Source organism: Macrosteles quadrilineatus, unplaced genomic scaffold (genome assembly GCF_028750875.1).
Source record: "Macrosteles quadrilineatus isolate MER2022 unplaced genomic scaffold, UCM_ALF_1.0 Scaffold_2__2_contigs__length_208266976, whole genome shotgun sequence".
NCBI lineage: Eukaryota > Metazoa > Arthropoda > Insecta > Hemiptera > Cicadellidae > Macrosteles > Macrosteles quadrilineatus.
This window is the reverse complement of record NW_026542595.1, coordinates 73,179,065-73,199,950: the sequence shown is the minus strand read 5'-3', so window position 1 is coordinate 73,199,950 and position 20,886 is coordinate 73,179,065. Positions and strand designations below refer to the sequence as shown.

Sequence of the window (20,886 nt, the reverse complement as noted above, 5' to 3'; positions counted from 1 at the left end):
TGTGGGTTAAAATGATTACGAAGCACGAATCGATACATATTTCGATACATGCAATCGTTTACAATAGAAATTTACAACTGAATTGACAACAGCTGATTTTTACTCCATAGAGGCTAAAAACGATCTTTACTCCCTGAAGAGTAAAAATGCTACTTTAGACCCGCAACGCATGCATTAAAAACGACTGTTTTTACTGCAGTATGACAAAAACAATATAGTATGAACCCTTGATGACTCCGCTCAATTTTGTGGATGCCTCTGCAAACGCCACCTAGTATTAAAGACCTTTAATTCGCCGCCCTTAATCACTGCTTAATGCAGAATTGGCATCAAGTTGTGCCCATAAAGATTTATTATAAAGGAGGGTATGTGTTTTTTTTATAGAGCCTGCTGTCCAACCCCACCATTCTAAATATCCTCGCCGCATCAAACCTGTAGACTAAACGCATTTCCATTTGTCTAACTGTATTCCTACTTCATGCTTTAAAACCATAGATTTTTTGGGTCACCCCATACAAGGTTATTTGTTTTCTTAATCTCTAAAACACAGCTGTAATAAAATGTGGACATTTTCGTGTAAAAAAGGCAAAAATTTAAAGAATTTGAAATTGTTCAGCCTTATTATAATGATACGGTTTATAAACCTTGTTTCCATTACCCAATCTTGGTGGTTCCCGGGCTAAGTTAACTTTGCCCTACACATTCATAGGCCCCACCACGCCACCTACAGTAATATCGAGACAATTTTAATGTAAGCACCAGTTGGGTGTGATTTTGCTGATTATCACAGCTACAGGTCAGGTAAACGTCTAAAACTGGCCGCATCAGTGAGGCTTCTGAACCCTTACAGTAGACTCGCGCGATGAGTTCACTAACAGCATTACAGAACGGTCATCCACGTTCAGGCGGAGATAGCACGAGTATGACCGGTGACGTCACGGGAGCTGCATTGCAGCGGTTGACTTTCACGCGTATGACACGTGATATAACACAAACTTCAATAATAAAATTGGTCTTTAGGAGTATGACCGGTGACGTCACGGGAGCTGCATTGCAGCGGTTGACTTTCACGCGTATGACACGTGATATAACACAAACTTCAATAATAAGATTGGTCTTTAGGAGTATGACCGGTGACGTCACGGGAGCTGCATTGCAGCGGTTGACTTTCACGCGTATGACACGTGATATAACATAAACTTCAATAATAAGATTGGTCTTTAGGAGTATGACCGGTGACGTCACGGGAGCCGCATTGCAGCGGTTGACTTTCACGCGTATGACACGTGATATAGCACAAACTTCAATAATAAGATTGGTCTTTAGGAGTATGACCGGTGACGTCACGGGAGCTGCATTGCAGCGGTTGACTTTCACGCGTATGACACGTGATATAACACAAACTTCAACAATAAGATTGGTCTTTAGGAGTATGACCGGTGACGTCACGGGAGCTGTTCTGCAGTGGTCGACTCTCGCGAATATGAAACTGGATTTTGATAGACTTTAGAAGACAAGATTTATCTGTAGATGCTCAACTGCACCAATGGTCAGTGATATGATCTACCCAACTACCATACAGTTCCAAACTGCACCGATATTCCATTACGGGTGTACCAAATGCACTACGCCACTACGGTCAGTTCCTTCAGTTTGACACGCTATGGCTTGTTCAATCTATATATTTGATACGCCACATGCAAAGTGTGTTCCCAGCAAGGTTTTTTTTATAAGATTTATTCCCACGTATTAAACAACAAAACGCGTATCTACTGTGCAAATTTGCAAACTGTTTATAGATTTACGAATTATGCCGTAAAACTTGAAAAATGCAAAAACACATTTGTTTGTTTGCATATTTAATTTAAAGTTTAAGTTTAGAAAACCTAGCTGCTCCATTTGCTTATCCACTGAAACCTAACTAATATTTTTTTCCAGTGACCAACAATTGAAATGAAGATGCAACTACGGTATGCGCATTTTGACCAAAATATGAGTAAAGCGTGAGTGTAGAATTTATCGGTGTAAAAGATTTGAATTAGTTTACCACAGTTGATCAATAAATAGCGGAGGAGTTGCATTCTAACAAAACTACGCTCCAACCGTAAAAAATAGTAAAAAAATTCGGTTTTTTTAGGTATATCTTTGACATATTATGAAATATTATCAGGATTATGGGACCCTTAGTAACATAACAACTACTGCTTCCTTATAATTAAATCCCAGTCTCAACTATAACGTGAAAACTTTGTGTTTTAAATTGCAACAATATATCACAGTTACACGGGTTCTTAAATACCCCACATATTTTATTAAAATTGCTTTTAACCTGTATGTGCTTAGACAGGGGCGTCGCATTGGGGGGGGGGGGGGTAGGGAGGGGAGCCTCCCCCCCTAGAATCTGGGAAAGGGAAAAGTTGGGAATTTCCTTGCCACGAGTTGGGACAGTTGGGAAGTCAGATACAAGAAATTTAAACTAAACAAAATTTAAATATTTTCGAAATTCCATCAAAGATCAAAATTTCTTTGACTTTGACAAATAAACTTGACGCTTCTTTGATTTCATTTAACTTTCATTAAACAAGGCTAAACCATGGCTAAACACGCCTTATTTTAAGAAATCAATAATCAATTAGCGGTATAGCTTGTTGGAATTTCGTTTACGAGAAATTTTGTCCCTTATTGGACGTATGTTGGCTACCTTGATCCTGTCCTGTGTTGATGATTCTGAATGCTTTGTATGCGAGACTGCGAGTTTGAATTTTGAAAGTGCAAGCAATGTAGCTCTTCTGTTCAATTATGTTGTTTGTTAGTGTTTGCAAGAAATTCAAAAATATTTTTCACGTCAGTCACATGAAATATATTTTAAACCTTTTTTGTGGTATTTGGAGCAGGCTAACTGACCGGAGTACTTGCTAATAAGCAGATTAAAATAACATTAAAGATAGGTTTTGTGTATCGGTATTAACTTTAAAACTCTTATTTTTTGTAATAACCTAAATGGAATAGTTATTCTCTGAATATATTTAAAAAATCTACACAAGTTATTTATCATTCCTAATTAAGGATTTACAAAAATGAATCAACTAATCACTCTGAAACAGATCTACGTGGACAAAACATAACCTAAAATTTGATGTTTTACTTTCACTCTAAGTTTGATTTTTGTTTAAGTTCTAGTTTGATGAAGATGAAGGTTAACATTTTTATTGTATGTATAGGTTTATTATCAACCAAGTTAAACGTTTTTATTTCATACGAGTCTTATTTTAGGTTTATTCTTTTTTAGACTAGAATAATATTATTCACAACACTGATATTAATATATCATCATTACAAACTTGTTTAGGCCTACCCCAGTCGTAAGTTTTATGAAAGTTAAAATGTTGATCTTAACTTCTAAAAGTATTTTAATTTAATTATTTTTTAATAAAATATTTTTTCTATACTAATTTGTACTCTGAGGCTTATTTTATATCCCTAAAATTTTACACTGCTACGTCTCCTACGTCTGGTTTGTAAAATTTTTGGATTCGAAACATTACTTGTTCAAGTTTTTTGAAGTCATAAAATTTCATTATGAATTGGTAGAAGTTTTAGAAATTGAGTAATTTTGTATATATGTAAAACTAGCTATGTTTTGTTAATGCAAGTTTATAAATACTAAATTGAGTGTTACTGCAGTGTATAATAATTTGTAGATTTTTAAAAATAGTACAGAAATTGATTTCTACAAAAAAATAGTTGGGAAATCTATGTTGAGCAGTTGGGAAATTTGAGGCTTCTCCCCCCCCCTAGAATTTAACCAAGCAACGCCACTGTGCTTAGATACAAACCGACAAGATGATTAGATGATATAAAACAGCAAGCCTCGTGTAATAGTGAGAACAAGTCATGTGGCTAACAATGACGACTAGAGGGCACTACAGGGTGGATAGGGACAAGAACCCTCCCTACACGTCAACAGTCCTCTAGTGTAGACTGGGACTGGGACTTGAATTTACTTTCAAATTACACAGTTGTTAACACTTTCGGCATTCCTCACTCTATAATAATTACCCAGCTATAACGTTATTCCTAAGTCATAATATGATTATCACTGACTACATTCGAGCTAATTATTGAATTACTTTGAATCAGTATAGTCGAAGTTCTGTAGACTAACTATACGTTAAGGATTGTCCATCCTTACGTTTTAAAACTAGTGAAAAATACATAAAAACTCAATAGTGTAATGCATATTTATTGTTAAAGTTAGTAACAAAAAAGGGTAACACTTTGTTCTTTGGAGTTCAGTCTACTTGTCGTGTTGATATTTTAATAACGTACCACAATGACTAGCAACTATGGCACTCTAGATCTGCGATGCAGTTGGGATTTCATTGATCACCCTTACAATTTGTAGACTGCAGGAGAGAAGTTGATTCTAAATGCTTAAGTTCTAGTTCAGTCACGACAGTAAATATTTTTGATTTTGTTTCTACCTTTAACTTAGGTGAAAACTTTTTTACTGTCGCTGCCATCGCTTTGAAGAAAAGCTCTATTTCGTCATCGGGCCCATCTTGTTCCGAAACGATGCTTTTTACTTCTGGTTCTTGATCAGTCAGTCGTTCCTTCATTTCTTGCAAAGCCTCTTTAAGTTGGGATTCAAGGGTACCAGATTTGTTTCCTATTTCTTCCGATTTCTTAAGAAATTCGTTTTTGCCTATACTTCTTGCAAGATCGGTACGTAGCTCTTGTTCGTCAACACTTGTATGATCTTCCTCGTTTAGTTTTCGCCTTTTTCTTGGAATATTTGCTGTTGAAACCTCATCTAACTCACTTCCATTTATATGATTCTGGCAGTCAACAAAGTCAAATCCTTCGGTGTCTTCGGACATTTCAACTTGTACATTTGGAAAAGCTGAGTATGTTGTCAACTCGTCCTGGTCATCTGTATCGTCCAAGAAACTCAGACTGTTCCAATAGACTTGTCTTCTCTTTATTGCTGGTACGTGTGCAGCTCCGTTCTTCTCTTCTTTCTTCTGCTTCTTATAATAGTCTCTGATGCTTCTCCAGCGAGATTTGCACTCTTGCCCTGTAACAGGAAAACATTTGATACATAAAAATCAACTTTGAAACAAAAACCTTGTCTGATTGCTGCAATGTGCACAGAATTGATCTGAACTGGTGAAATTTAGCATACTTGAAAATGTCTATGGGCTAGTGAGATAAATGCAAAGATTTAAAAAGTAGCAGTATTTTGGAAAATTCTGTCCACAACCTAAAATTATTATTACTAGTGACATGCACCTCTATTTTAATTTCTACACAGTAATATAAATAATTAAAAGGTATTCACAAGTTTTTAGTTTCCGTTGAAATGATACATCTTTGGCTTCAAGTTTTAGGTTTAGGGCTTCATTCCTCCTTTATACAGGGTGTTTCCAAATTGTCTGGACATATTTTGTGAACTTGTTCCTTGGGCCAAGACAAACATAAAATGAATATAATTATGGGTTTAAACTGCCTAGATTTCTGTTTGTCGATCCGTTTGTGATTTTAGCGAATTTCCCTATAGGGAAGTAGCTATTACCGTAGGTGGCACGGTAAGACCTAGACCCGGGACCGATTTACTTTTTCATTTTGATGTCCCCAGAGGCCAAAAACACCATTCGTTCAAATTTTTATATATGTATATATATATATATATATATATACGTCCGTGAACGCGATAACTTGATAACTTGATAACTTTGGTTTAAAGGTGTAAAGCGGGATAAACTTGAATGAGTTCGCAAACCAGCACGATCGGACCATGGGAACGGGGCTTTACGGGGGGTTTTATGGGGTAAAAATTGGTTTTTCTCACTTTTGACCCTCAAAACACAAAATTTCCCGATTTCTCTTTAGACCTTTTTAAAGAGCTTAAAAAAACAAATAATTTAGTATATAAAAGTATTTTTATTCGATTATTAGTAACGGAGAAAATTAAAAAAATTTTAAATTTAAAATTCCCATGTTATTCTTATGGAGAATATTGTCAAATGTTGTAGTTTGCTTGTTTATGGATATATTTTGATCAAACTTGGCAAATTTATTTATTTTGTACTAAGCTATCAATATTTTACTCAAAAACACACTTTACTAGTTTCCTTGTAGCAGCAAACCTAGGTACTCGTTAAACCTAATGTTATTAAAATATATTTAACTGAAAATCAATTCAGACAAATGGAAATTCGCTTAGTCGGCAGGTTTGCTGCGGCGGAGGTATTTAAGAATTATTTTATATCGGGGGCATTTTTCAAGATGAAAATTTCAAAATTAGTTTAAATGTGTATTTTAGTAGATAAAAAGAGCTTACAAAGTTTCGTTCCAATATCTCAAACCGTTTCAATATGGTAGCCATTTAAAGTCTTTAATGCCAAATTTCATGAAAACTGTAAATATTAAGAAAATTGTTTTTCAAATAAGAAAGATAGAGAATTCAAATCCAAATAAAATGAGACCTTGTTTGTTAAAATCGGATGGCAAACAACAGAATTATCAGTTTTCTTCTACATTCGGTTAAGCAATTTAATAGAACTTCCATATTATATTGTCTATTATTCGTTATTTTACAGAGCAGTATGGTAGTCCTATTAAATTGCTTAGCCGAATGTAGAAAAAAACTAATGACTCGGTTTTTTGTCATCCGACCTCATTTGATTTTGATTTAAATTCTCTATCTTTTTGATCTGAAATCAATTTTCTTAATATATACAGTTTTCATGAAATTAGGCATTAAAGATTTTAAATGGCCACCATATTGAAATGGCTTGAGATATTGGAACGAAACTTTGTAAGCTCTTCTTACCTACTAAAATACACATATACCAATGATTTTTAGTTGTAAAATGGGGCAAGCCTGATTAGCTTCTGCCTCATTCCACCCCATTTTACAACTAGAAATCGTATTATTTCAGCTATTTCTTATTCGATCTTTTTGAGCTTGGTATCGTTTGAAAGATAATTAAAAATGATTAATAAAGGTGTTCTTGACATTTTTTCATAAAACCATCCATTTGCGAGTAATTTAAATTAACAAAATTTTAAATGGCTGCCATTTTGAGATTTTAGGTTGTACTAAGATAAAATTTTTTCATAAAACGGGTCTCGTATATCCCAACATACATACCAAGTTGCACAAAGATCGGATAAAAAAAATTAAAAGATAAAAAGTTTATGTAAAAAATACAAAATGGCGGATATCTGGTTAACGAAGCGATTTTGGAAAAAATGTTATTCCTGATTTTCTCTTTATTTTGATTTAAGGAATCACTAGGTAAAATATGTCCCCACCTGTTCGAACACCCTGTATAAGTAGCTTTGACTATAGTTTATGTTTATACAAAGGGCAGTTTACTCTAAAATATTACTTCCTTTACAGTTTCTCAATTATTTTTACCATTTCTAATTTACATTTTGTTTTTAAGCATACAAAGGCAGTTAGCCAAACTTAATATCTGTAAAGATTATACAGGGTGATTGGTACTCAGTGTGACAAAACTTTTTTGGTGTAAGTACAAAGTAAATGCAGTGTAATGATGCATATAACAGGTTCCAAGTCTACACTATGCTACACTATTGAGGTTTAGATATTTTTTGTTAGTGGTTTGAATACCAGAAAACAGGGAACTTTTTTACTGTTTTTACTGTTCAAGCTGAAACAAAAATACAACTTTTGCTTAATACATGCCGACTTTCTATGTTTTAAATGTTGAAGACACCATGCTTTGTAGTCTTCAAACCACTAAAGCGTACATAAGCAGACATAAAGCTCAATGGTGTAGCATATGGTTGGAAAGCTTATAAAATGGCGCAGTTTTTAACATATTCCGACACTTTCTTGTATACAGGGTGTGAACAAATGCAATAGACCAATGTTTTTATTTTTTTATTTTTATCAAACATCTTAATTTTTATCTTTGAATCTATTTACAATGGAGTTTTTACAACTGATCCCCCTCATTTTCTATTATTCTTATTCAAAATTTAATGTTGAACACGAAAATGACATTATCCACTCAAATCCATTTACAGGTAATTGAGAAATAGCTATATTAAGTTAAAAAAAGTAGTTATTTAAAAAAAAAAAAAACATAAATAATTCTTTGGGAAGCACACTGCATTCACACTGCATTTACTTTGTACTTACATTAAAAAAATGGACGTGTATCAGTCCACGCTCACCCGTGTTCGAAGGTTATTCTCAGATCTCGATCAGTGTTGTGTCGTGTTCTGTGTCTAGTGGCTTTACTAACTGTTTGTGCATCGTAGTCAGATTCGTATGTCGAAGACAATTGAACAGTATTTCACGCCAGCGTCGAGAAACCCTAAACGTCAACGTGGTTCGAGCTCTCCAGGTGATCTTAACCTACAATCGGACGACATGGAAAACGAGTTAGTTGGACAGCTCTCAGTTGCAGGTTTGAGTAAATTATTGGAAGAAAAACTTGCTAATTTAGCAACAAAAAATGACTTGAGTGTACTTTCAACTCAAATTAATCTGCTGAAGGAAGAAAACGTTAGTTTGCGTGAGGAGGTTATGTCTCTGAGATTGAGTGAGAAAAAAATCATGGACAAACTCACTGATCTAGAATCAAGGTCCCGTAGGAATAATCTGATTTTTAAAGGCTTAAAAGTTTCTCCTCAAACCAAGGACTTTAGGCAGTTAATTGTTAAATTCTGCAATGACAAGTTTGGAATGAGTGATACGTTATGGGTTAACCGTGCTCATCCTCTAGGGAAGGACAGAAACTTAATAATCGCACACTTTCCCGATGATCATGATATACAATATATAATGGCGAGGGTGAGGGATCTTAAGGGCACGGGTGTTAGTGTATTTCGTGATTTCCCGCTAGAGGTGCGATACAAACGTGCGAGACTAGCCGCAGTGCGGGATGAACTAGAACGCGTTGGTGGAAAGACTAAAATTCCAATGATTTACGACCATATCATCGTGAAGAACTGCAGGTTCACATGGGACCAAGATCGACTAATGGCTGGAGACGAGGACGGAGCAGAGAAGTTAAGCAAGATGTTTAAACATGACTTCAGAGGATTTATAGAGAAGCTTAAGCAAGATGGTCCCACGAAAGCTAAGCCTCAACAAGCTCCTGATATTCCATCCAGAGAGTCGACAGCAGCATCCTTGCCTCTGGACCACGGGTCGACGATGAGTCCGACCACGCCTGCTGTGAACAGAGGAGCCGCCTTAAGCTACGCCGCCGCCACCAATGGAGTGTGAGGACGCCACGCCGATCTGGAGGACAACGCAGTACGAGCAACAGAGCAGCATCCGGTAACCAGCAGACACTTGAATGTATTGTGTTATAATGTTTCTGGTCTTAAAAATAAGGTAAATGATTTTGATTTTTTAAATTTGATTGTTAATTATGATTTAATATTTTTACTTGAGACGTTTATATCTGAACGGGAAAAAGATTATGTTATCCAACGATTAAAAAATTTTGAGGTATATTTTGTGTTTGCAACTAGGGTTTCAAATTATGGTAGAAATGTAGGAGGTATAGTTTGCTTGAAAAACTTAAATTCACCTTTTGCTAAAAACATTAAACTTGTACAAGATAGTGGCTATAATTTGTTTGAAATTCACAATAGTTTGCCTGAGAATCGTAAAATCTGTGTTATGCCTGTGTATCTTAATTTTAATTCATGGGAATATGATTTTACTAATTTTGAACTGTTCTTGAATACAAAGTATAGAGACAATTTACTGATATTAGGTGATATGAATGGTAGAATTGCTTGTGAACAAACATTTTCTGATAGGATAATAGAAACTCTAAACAATAATTTAAGTGATGTAAGGAAATCAAACGATTCGGTAATTAACACTCGAGGTAGAAAACTTTTAAGGGCTATAGAAAATCTAGGTTTAGTTATTTTGAACGGCAGGAGCAAAAGTGATGCAAGCGGTAATTTTACATTTATAGGGGCGATGGGGAGTTCAGTAATCGATTTCGCCATGGTATCATTAAATTGCTTAAATTTTATCCACGATTTTAAAGTTGTGAACCATCCAGGGTCAGATCACCTCCCAATTGAACTGAGTTTGAAATGTGTGAGTCCGGTTGCAGTTGGTGGTGAGGGTTCGGAGGGTGTGAAAACACTTCCATTGTTACCTAAATTGAAATGGAAGGCTAAAGACGAAAGATACTACCGAGAAAAAATTGATGTAAACATTCAGACTGTTGAGATAGGCGAGTGTAATCAGGATAATATATCTAATTTAATTAAAATAATAAAAGACTCAACTGATAATGTTACAAAGCAACAAAAACATAATCTTACTTTCAGGCAACCATGGTTTGATATTGATTGTTTTTTACAACGAAAGAGAGTTTTTAGGTCATTAAATGTATTTAGAAAAAACAGCGAATATCAGTTTAGAATTGGATATATTAACGAGAGCAGAAAGTATAAGTCAATGTGCCAAGATAAAAAGAGAGCATATTTAGAATCTCAAATAAGTAGTATTACGCAAGCAACCGATACAAATAAGTTTTGGAGGGCAGTTAATAGCTTTAAAAAGAAAGATAATAACAGGATTGGAAGCATCACGCCCTTGGACTGGGTAAGACATTTTAAAACGTTGCTCAACCCTCCATTGCTGACTGGAAAGATACAGTTTGCCGAACCATTGATTTTAGATGCATTCTTAGATAGCGACTTTAGTATGGGAGAGTTGAAAAACGTCCTAAAAAAGGTTAAATGTAACAAGGCCCCAGGGATTGATTGATTCCCATACGAATATTTTAAGTATGCTCCAGATTCATTTCATATCAAATTATTATCTATTTTTAATAATATTTACAGAACTGGGAATGTTCCAGAATCGTTTAAAAGGTCGATAGTGTATCCATTACATAAAAAAGGAGATATTAACCTAGTTGAAACTACAGAGGATTGTCGTTTATAGACTGTGTAGGAAAGATTTTATCAGTCTAACAAATAACAGATTAGTAAATTGGGTCAACGGTAAAGGTTTGTTCACGGAATTCCAGGCAGGATTTCGCCAAGGTTACTCGACTATAGATAACGTTTTTAAATCTTACTTGTATAGCTCATCTGCAATTAGCGGAAAAAAGGGTAAATTATTTACTTTTTTTGTGGATTTCTCAAGTGCATTTGATACAATAGATAGGGAGGCTTTAATTTATAAAATGTCTTGTATGGGTGTGTCGTCAAAATACAGAAATATGCTAAAAAATTATTATCAAGGCACAAAGCAACAGTGTGGTGTCAGGAGGGAATTACTGAGCACTTCAGCACCTCCATGGGTTTAAGACAAGGTTGTATATGTAGCCCAACGAATTTTGCTATTTTTATAAACGACTTGCCAGATGTACTAGAGGGAGGATGTTGTTATGGTGGAGTAGTAGAAAAAGAGTCAATGTCCTGATGTATGCTGACGATATCGCTCTTATCTCCAACTGCAACCGGCCTTCAACACATGATTAAACGATTGGAGAATTACTGTGAAACTTGGAATTTACGCTTAAATTTAGCTAAATCAAAAATTATGCTTTCCAGAAAAGGTGGGAGGCTTGGGTCCAGTTCTAAATGGTGGTACAAGGGTGAACAAATCGAAATTGTAAACAATTATAAATATTTAGGAGTAAACTTTACAAGTTCACTTTCGTGGGAAATGCATTTTAAAGAAAAATCGTCAGCTTCCAAATTAGCTGTTAATTTAATCTGGAGTAATTTAATAAGTAATAATCAAGTGCCGATTAATGCAAAAATAGTGTGTTATAATTCAATAGTTAGAGCGTTTGCTGAGTTATGGAGCACAAGTTTGGGGTTTTATCAAGAGTAAAACGGTTGAATCTGCTCAAAATAACTTTGCTCAAAAAATTATTTAGATTGCCACAAAATACTCCAAAATTACGTATTACACCTAGAATGTCAGTTTGATCAGGTTTATTTTTACACATTAAGTTTGCACATTGGTTATATTATTAGAGTATTGTTTTTACCAGTGAATAGACTTCCTTATATCTTGGCTAGCAGATAATTTTGAAAAAAATATTTTGGTACAGGGAGATGTTAAAAATGGGCGAAAGACGGGGAGTAGCGTTGGACGTCGATTTTAACAGATTGCAAAATTTTCAATCTCGATTGTTTGAATTATTAGAGTTAGAGAGAACGGCTTGGCGACAGGATTGTCTGGGTTCGGCATTGACTAGTCGTTATCACCAGCAGTATCTGAACCTTGACCTCCACCTTGGAGATAGATTGTTCCTTTTGCGGACCTAAATGTTAAACTTATGTCCTGGATTATAAAAGCTAGAACAGAGTTAATAAATCTTAACTATAAGCCCTGGATGGAAAATCAAATTTATTTATGTTCACTATGTAATCTCACCCGAGATGAAACGGTGTACCATTTTATAGCAGAATGTCCAATTTTAAAAAAATGTACGTCAAATTTGGTTTAACAAGTTATATTTAAATGAATATGAGTTTTTTGAATTTTAAATGGCAAAGATTGGCGGGCATTGGGAAATTATCTTAAAGAGGCGTGGTGTAAAAGGTGGGAATTGATAATGGAGTTTAATTATTAAATTTAATAATTGAGATATCAATACAAAAGTGGGAAAATTTATGTACTTAAAAATGTATAAAATATTGTTTGTTAAGTATTTGTCTAAGTAAAAATAGGCTTGTTTTTATTTTATTTTTTATTATTACTTATATTTTATTGCTGTTTTGTAGAATAAATTCAGATTCTCAATAGGCCTATATTTTAAATTTTATTTTTGATTCATTTGCTAACTGATCCTTTTTACTATGTAGTGCTATTTGTGTATTTGTTACTAAAAAACAGTTTATTTAATGAATTATAGTTTGTGATTTATGGACTCTTTTTAATGTGTTTTAAAATATTGTAAAATCAGTATGTCAACCACAAAACAGACGGTCTTTGACCATTGTTCTTTGTGTTTATGTAAAAACACTGTATTGATATTTTATTTCAATAAACACTTTTTCTTCTTCTTCTTCTTCTTCTTCTTCTACATTAAAAAAATGTTGTCACACTGAGTACCAATCACCCTGTATAAAATGCATACCGGTACACATTAATAAAATAATAGATTTGAAAATGTCAGATTAAAAAGTGTTGCAATTGTAGTTGGAGACCTAACCAAGTACCTTTAATCGATTTGCAAAACTCTTTTTTCAAAGTTTTTAATAATAACTGTTAAAAACTTTCAATTGTTAAAAATTAATATCGACTGTTTTTACAAATTATTTTACAACACTATTCAAAATTGAGATCAATTTTACATTGATTTAATCAGGTGAAATGCAATTTGTATTGTGTTCAGCCAACAAAAATGTTTAGACTTTACATCTAGTAAAATTTAATTTGTATTGCGTCTAACAAAACGTTTGCGCACGCTCGGCTGCGAACCTGCCTCATTGAGCTTTCAAGTTCTGTGCATTGCCTCTGAGCTACAGAGAGCGCGGGATACGTGTTACGAATGTATGTGTACAACATAGTCACTCAATAAACAACTAATGTTAAATTGCAAAGATGCATTATTGGTTGTATAGTAGAACTATTAAAATCTGAATGACGTACTTGCATACCTGTAAGGGATTTTCTTAAATGTCTTAAAAATAAAAGTACAATAAAAAACTATGGCACAACCAACAAAAAATCTATAGGTATATATTAAAAACAATAAAGGGGCGAAGGAATTAAAGATTTACAAATACTCACGAATTTTCAATATGATTAAAATGTTTATAGCGTAAATAGTAAGATTTTAACGTTGCTTTAAAATAGTACGCCTTAATCCGGGCGGGGGGGGGGTTAATTTTGAAAATATGGAATGGAAAATTGTTGCAATCGTAGATGGAAACTAACGCATAAATCAATTTATAAAAATTTAATTTACTGTTTTGGATAAAAATACTTTTTTATGTTAACTGATATGGACCAACTTTACACATTCTTTTAACAACTTGTTTATTGTAATTTTGACTATGTTCAGCCGACAAAATGTTTTCGCACTTGTTTGGCTGCGAACCAGCTTCATTGAGCTTTCCAGATCTATGCATTGCCTCTGAGCTACAGAGAGCGCGGGATACAGTGCTAATTCTTGTGTACATAGATAGCCACTCAATAAACAAATTATTGTCAATTGCATGGATGCAATATTGGGGTTTTCAGTAGGATTGTTAAAAGGTGAATGATGTACTTGCTAACATCCCTCTATCAGTGTTTTCCTTAAACATAAATAATTTTAATACCTACAAGTAAAATCCCTATTTAGTTTTTGTTATCCAAACAATCTTATAAATCGATCAACTCAGTGTGTATCAGTGTGATGGAAGTGGCAGGTGGACAGCGTGTAGTCCTATTCCGCCCGAGTTTTATTTCGCCCGTAGCCTAATTACTCCCAGTTCGCCCGCGGTCCCAGATTAACCCCTATAATCCTCTACCTGCGTCAGGAGTCCTATTCCATCCACGGAGGCGAAGCCCCGCCTCCTAGGACCCCACCCACCCCCAACTATGTAAAAGCCCTCCCCTACCCATCACCCCTACCACTTTATAATCTGGAACTTTCCTTTGGGTTGAAAAGCTTCAACAGTAATCTATATTGATAAATGCTTACGACATAACAGATTAATATAATAAAACTGACTGTCCATGAACGCGTCATTAAAGCGTCATTAAACTGTAGGTCCTTTAGTTGCCATTAGCTGTATGGGCTATTAATTAACAGCTGTGTCCAAGGATTATGTCGGCCTTAGTCACTAACAAGACTACAAGATCGCGCCACTCATCCCACACTCATCTCCATTCATACTTGGCTTAAAATACCTACATTTGTATGGTCGCCATTTCAAAGAAAAGTATTAAAGTATTAAAGTTAGTTACTGTACGGTAACTGTATGTTTCTGTACGGCAAACAGAAACACATGATAACACTGCAATCCAAGACATGGCCAAACAACGGCAACTAGTTAGCTGCTTCTAGTGTTAAATACCCAACTGCACACCTTTGAGTTTTCTTTATTATAGCCTACAATGTAAATAATTCGCCTATTGGGTCTGATGATGATTGGAGTGTCGAATCAAACTCTTGCCATCTTTTATGTATATTTATCGTCTGGTGAGATAACAGTATAAGAGCACAAATATATGTTTTAAGTGTTATTAGACGTTTTTTTTTTACTTTTCGTATACAATGTAATGTAGTAGTTAACGCAAGGAATACGTCAAGATAGTGTCGTTTATTTTATTTACGCAAGTTGCGTACACTACTTTACCTACGACAATATTTGAATTACTTATATCACTATTCATAGCTCCTAAGAGAGGTTACGTTTTCGTTTAATTTATAAAATCTCATTCCCACTGACAGTGATGCAACGAACTATTGTACCAAAGCTGCTTTGTAAATAAAAAAATGCTGTTAAGGGAATCTTTTTAATTCTAAGAATTGCACTGAAATGGCTAACTTAGTAGATGCGTGTTTAGCGTGGAAACGGGTGAGTGTTGTGATGTCAATTAAAACTTAAAACAAATAAATATTTTGTATAAATGACAATGTAAAGAAAAATATTGTTCGTAACTCGTCCTAAAACTAATATTTTAGTGCATTATGAAAACGCTGCTCCCTCGATATTTAAAATCTATGTTTTTAAACAACAGGAATGAAAACATTGACGAAGACTTAGTATAACCTAAAATAATGCGGTCTTATTTTTAAACAATTAGAGGGCTATTTTCACAGAATGATGGTTGTTAGACAGTTATGCTTGTTTAAATTAAAATGAAAATGTACTACAACTAATGAATCCTCGTTCGGTCATTTAAATTCGTCAAGTACGGTACACAAATTATTCTCTAACCATAGAAAAGAAACAATTTAACTTCGAGATGTATTACGAAAAAATGTTTGACGAGGAAAATGTTATTCAAGATATTGTTTACATACCTTTGCCACGGTTATGTTGTCTTCTTGTTGGACCCTCTTCTTAGCGTTAGCAATAGCTTTTTTCACTTCTAACTTTGCAACGTCCGGAATACACTGATGAGCTTCTTCCCTCAACACTACTTCTTCCTTAACAATCACCTTTCCGAGACAACCTCCGTTATACGATATACTACACCACCAGATCACTTCACCAGATTTATTCTCGCGTTTTTTATAATAACCATACCCGTTGTAAATAAGACTAAGCGCACCTCTATTAGTAGTTGTGTACTCCATCGCGATGTGTAACAATCAACGGCACATATGGAAATGAGTTAGCTCTCATCTCCCCAAAAAGAAGCATACCGATGACGAATCCTTAATGGCCACCCTCTCGTGGAAAAATGCGAAACTCTGCTATTTCTCCCCTGTTATTTCGCACGGACAACGCTTGGACTTTATAAGTCAACATCCCTCGCGCTTCATCCACATCTTGTCAACACATCTGGTTATTCATGAGAAAATATTGTCGTAGGTAAAGTAGTGTACGCAACTCGCGTAAAAAGAGTAAACGACACTATCTTAACGCATTCCTTGCGTAAACTGCTATATTACATTGTATAGAAAAGTAAAAAAAAGATAGTCTAATAACACTTAGAACTTTTGTGCTCTCATACTGTTATCTCACCAGACGATAAATACAGGGTGGCTGGTCATCAGTGTCACAAAATTTTTTTGGCGTAAGTACAAAGTAAATGCAGTGTAATGATGCATATAAAAGGTTTCAAGTCCAAAAATTAGCTTCCCAAAGAATTATTTTATGTTTTTAAAAAATAACTATGTTTTCAAACTTAATACAGCTATTTCTCAATTACCTGTACATGGATTTGAGTAGACAATGTCATTTTCGTGTTCTACATTAAATATTGAATAAGAATAATTGAAAATGACAGAGGATCAGTTGTAAAAACTCCATTGTAAATAGATTAAAAGATAAAAATTAAGACATTTAAGACATTGTTAACAGGATGTCTTTAACATTTAAAACATAGAAAGCCGGTATGTATTAAGCAAAAGTTGTATTTTTGTTTCAGCTTTAACAGTAAAAACAGTAAAAAAGTTCCCTGTTTTCTGGTATTCAAACCACTAAAACAAACAACAGAATATCTAAACCTCAATAGTGTAGCATATGGTTGGAAAGCTTATAAAATTACGCAGTTTTTAACATATTCGGACACTTTCTTGTATACAGGGTGTGAACAAATACAATAGACCAATGTTTTTTTTTAAATTTTTTTCAAACATCTTAATTTTTATCTTTGAATCTATTTACAATGGAGTTTTTACAACTGATCCTCTGTCATTTTCTATTATTCTTATTCAAAATTTAATGTAGAACGCGAAAATGACATTGTCTACTTAAATCCATTTACAGGTAATTGAGAAATAGCTGTATTAAGTTTGAAAACAGTTATTTTTGAAAAACATAAAATAATTCTTTGGGAAGCTAATTTTTGGACTTGGAACCTTTTATATGCATCATTACACTGCATTTACTTAGTACTTACGCCAAAAAATTTTGTAACACTGATGACCAGCCACCCTGTATACATAAAATATGGCAAATGGTGATCGAGTTCGATTCGACACTCCAATCATCATCAAACCCAATAGATGAATTATTTACATTGTATAATAACGAAAACTAAAAGGTGTGCAGTTGGATATTTAACACCAGAAGCAGCTAACGATTGGCCTTTGTTTGGCCATGTCTTGGATTGCAGTGTTGTCGTATGTTTCTGTTTGCCGTTAAACGCAATATTTTAAATAATTAAATTGCTTATTTGCACATTTTGGATAGGGAGACAAACATACAGTAACTAACAGCACATAGGTAGCAAATTTTATTAATCTGCTATGTCGTAAACATGTATCAATATCACTGTTGAAGCGTTTCAACGCAAAGGAAAGTTCCAGATTATAAAGATTTAACATATCTTTACAACGGCTACATCAATAAGGGCACATGCCTCTTTATATTTTAATGCTAAAAACTTCGTGTTTAAACTTTACATTAATACTATAAAGGAAATTCACTTGGTTTGTCTGGTTTGTCAATCGGAGGTGGATAACCGGGTGATGGGTAGGGGAGGGCTTTTACATGGTTGGGGTGGGTGGGGTCCTAGGAGGCGGGGCTTTGCCTCCGTGGATGGAATAGGACTCCTGACGCAGGTAGAGCTGAGGATTATAGGGGTTAATCTGGGACCGCGGGCGAACTGGGAGTAATTAGGCTACGGGCGAAATATAACTCGGGCGGAATAGGACATAACCGGTGGACAGTAGTGGTCTGAGGGGTAACTACCAACCCCCTTGTGAGGAAGAATAGGGTCCCAAGGTCAACTTCTCTAGGCCGTATGAAATAAACTCGCAGTTAGTTGTACAACACGACAGCAGGTGTGTGCGTGAATTAGGAGAACCCGAGAGACAATACAGGCCTATGTAAATACACAGTGTTGTTCATTATCAGCGATTGTTAACAGTACTACTGTACTCGTGAAAAAGCGGTTGCTGAATTTAAGGAAGTACTTACTTTTGAATACAATGTTATAAAATACAAATATTTGATCAAACATTAAAAATTTGTTATAAAATACCGTAATTTTTCCCAAGTTTTGTTGTAATTCAAAACCTCCCCCCTCCATAAACGACTGTGTAGCCCGGATCCTGCTGAACCTAACCTCCACCATGAACCTAACTACCACAGTAGTGCTCAACTAATTAACGTAATTAACTGATGCATCATTATAATAACCTGTAGTGAAGCGACCACAGTATCTATTATGCAGTTAATTATCAAAATATGCCTTTATCTGTACACAATGTGTACCATTCTACAAAATTTAGAATAACGATTAACTACCTGCGATGCACTGTAGACTTGTACAACGAATGCAAAACAATTAATTTCGCTTGTTACTTTTTAGTGTAAGTTTAAGACAGTGCAATCACGCATGTACTGTTTGTTTACCTGTCCTCCGCCTGAAGGTCAAAGCACGACCTATGTCCTCCCAGATGTATATCTTCTCCTTCTTGAAATCCGGATCAGACATGTTCCAGAGGCGAGGGTTCGCGTGGACCAACTCTATCAGCTGTTCGTCTTCGTCCGTTCGAAACTTTCCGAGCACATGTCAACTGAATTGAAAACTTTGAATTCTAAAACGCAAACAGCCGTTCTGTTACGCAGCGCACTCAGTACTGAGCGCTGCGGAGCGTGGCGGATGACGCATCGACATTTTCTGCTGCGCACTCCGTACTGCGCTGCCGACCATACTGTACGCGTCTAGTTCAGTTGGTGGCGTCGATCGATTAGCCACTACTTCTATGGTCTGCGGAGTCTGTTTAGGTGTACGCTACACATACTGGAATGTTTACTGAGCAATGTACACAGGTCTTTTGTGTGTTGATAGATACGTTGATTGATATATAAGCGGTTTTAAGAATTATTTCTATTACCTTCCGGAAACCACCACAACAAGTTTCTACTATGTATCAGTAGTTCCTATATTATCAGGATATACAATATACTACTGATCCTTCTAAATAGTGTCTCACTATTTGTTAGGTGGTGGTTTTCTCTTTAATATCCTTTGTTACAATATTAAATATACTACCTTAAAGTGTATACTGTGAGCGCAACAAGAACTGAACATCTTTTGTAATCAGAAATCAAAATAGGCAATTCACGAGTTTTAAAATTTAAATCAAAACTGCTTGTGCAATATTATATTAGATCAAGGTCAAGCCAACGGCCGTTGATATCAGACGGGCATTCAAATGAGTCATCAACAGAGTCAATGACTCGTATATTCTTAAAGCAGATGCAAGTGAAGGTCCGAAACAAACTTTTACTTATGTGGTTAGATTAAATTACTTAGGAACTGTCAAATAATTTTTAAGTTATTGTGATCTGTCAGTTGAAATCAAACACTTCTTTTAAACCCCATACTTACTTTTTTTGGTTTGTGAATAGTGATTTTATTAAAAAAATTAACACATTGGTGTTTCTTATTTTGCTTTAACTTTAGTATACTATTGTAATAATGTATACTATGTCTGGCTTTCAGTAGGACGCACGAACCAATGGAAACTGGGCTAAATTATTTTATTGTGAACGTATTCCTATTTCCTAGTCATATCCTGATTCAAAGCACAGTTTCAAAATACTGGTGTCCATCATAGTGGTCGCATATTCGTTGAATACTATTTTATACTGGTTTTGTTTACGTTTCTCTAGTCCTATCGATTGTGCACTGAAAAACGTCCAATCGAAAATAGACAAAGAATTATTTTATTTTGCAAAACTAAAGCATTAATTTAAACCCTTTGGAATACCTACCATTATATACAGAAACTGAACCTACTTTATTATTTAGGTATTTAATCCATGATACTATTATAGCTTTCCTAATGTTCAAAGGAATTTCCCCTCATTTTTAGTTAAGCTATATCCTGTTTAAAAGTAACTGATAAAGATACTGGTCTTCAACTTCAACATTGTGGTACGTTATGCCAATTTCTTTGTCTACATATCCCTCATACCATCAGTTTTACACTTTCCACTGATTAAAGATAAAATCATTAGAAATGTAATTCTAGTATCTATTTATTCGTTACGAATAACATAGATTATAGAAACTAGTTGCGTTCTGTTATATAAACAGTGGAGATACTGCAACTTTGTCTAAAATATATTTATGTAACTAGTGGACGAAGTAGCACTTAGCTGCACATGAGAGAAATGTTTTCGTTTGCCGAGTGCAGCAAAGGCAGTTTGCACTCGCGTTACACATTCCATCAGTGCAAGGAAGGCCACTTAGTCAGGTGACTGTAGGAAAAATACCCC

General features: G+C 34.8%; 1 protein-coding gene across 1 annotated transcript; it reads right to left on the bottom strand.

The window, feature by feature from the left end:
• Nucleotides 1-4,227: 4,227 nt before the first annotated feature.
• LOC128987244 (uncharacterized) lies at nucleotides 4,228-19,221 on the bottom strand. Its single transcript, XM_054407997.1, has 2 exons — nucleotides 19,012-19,221; nucleotides 4,228-5,077 (listed from the first exon to the last, which is right to left on the bottom strand). Exons 1-2 carry the CDS (start codon nucleotides 19,091-19,093, stop codon nucleotides 4,380-4,382), a joined length of 780 nt encoding a protein of 259 aa, XP_054263972.1. The 5' UTR covers nucleotides 19,094-19,221; the 3' UTR covers nucleotides 4,228-4,379.
• Nucleotides 19,222-20,886: the final 1,665 nt, after the last annotated feature.

Bases quoted from the DNA above. Each gene is read 5' to 3' on its own strand.
- LOC128987244 (XM_054407997.1), bottom strand. From the start codon at position 19,093: ATGTCTGATCCGGATTTCAAGAAGGAGAAGATATACATCTGGGAGGAC. The intron at 5,078-19,011 runs GTAAACAAACAG...TTCCTGTTACAG, and splicing joins GACCTTCAGGCGGAGGACAG to GGCAAGAGTGCAAATCTCGC.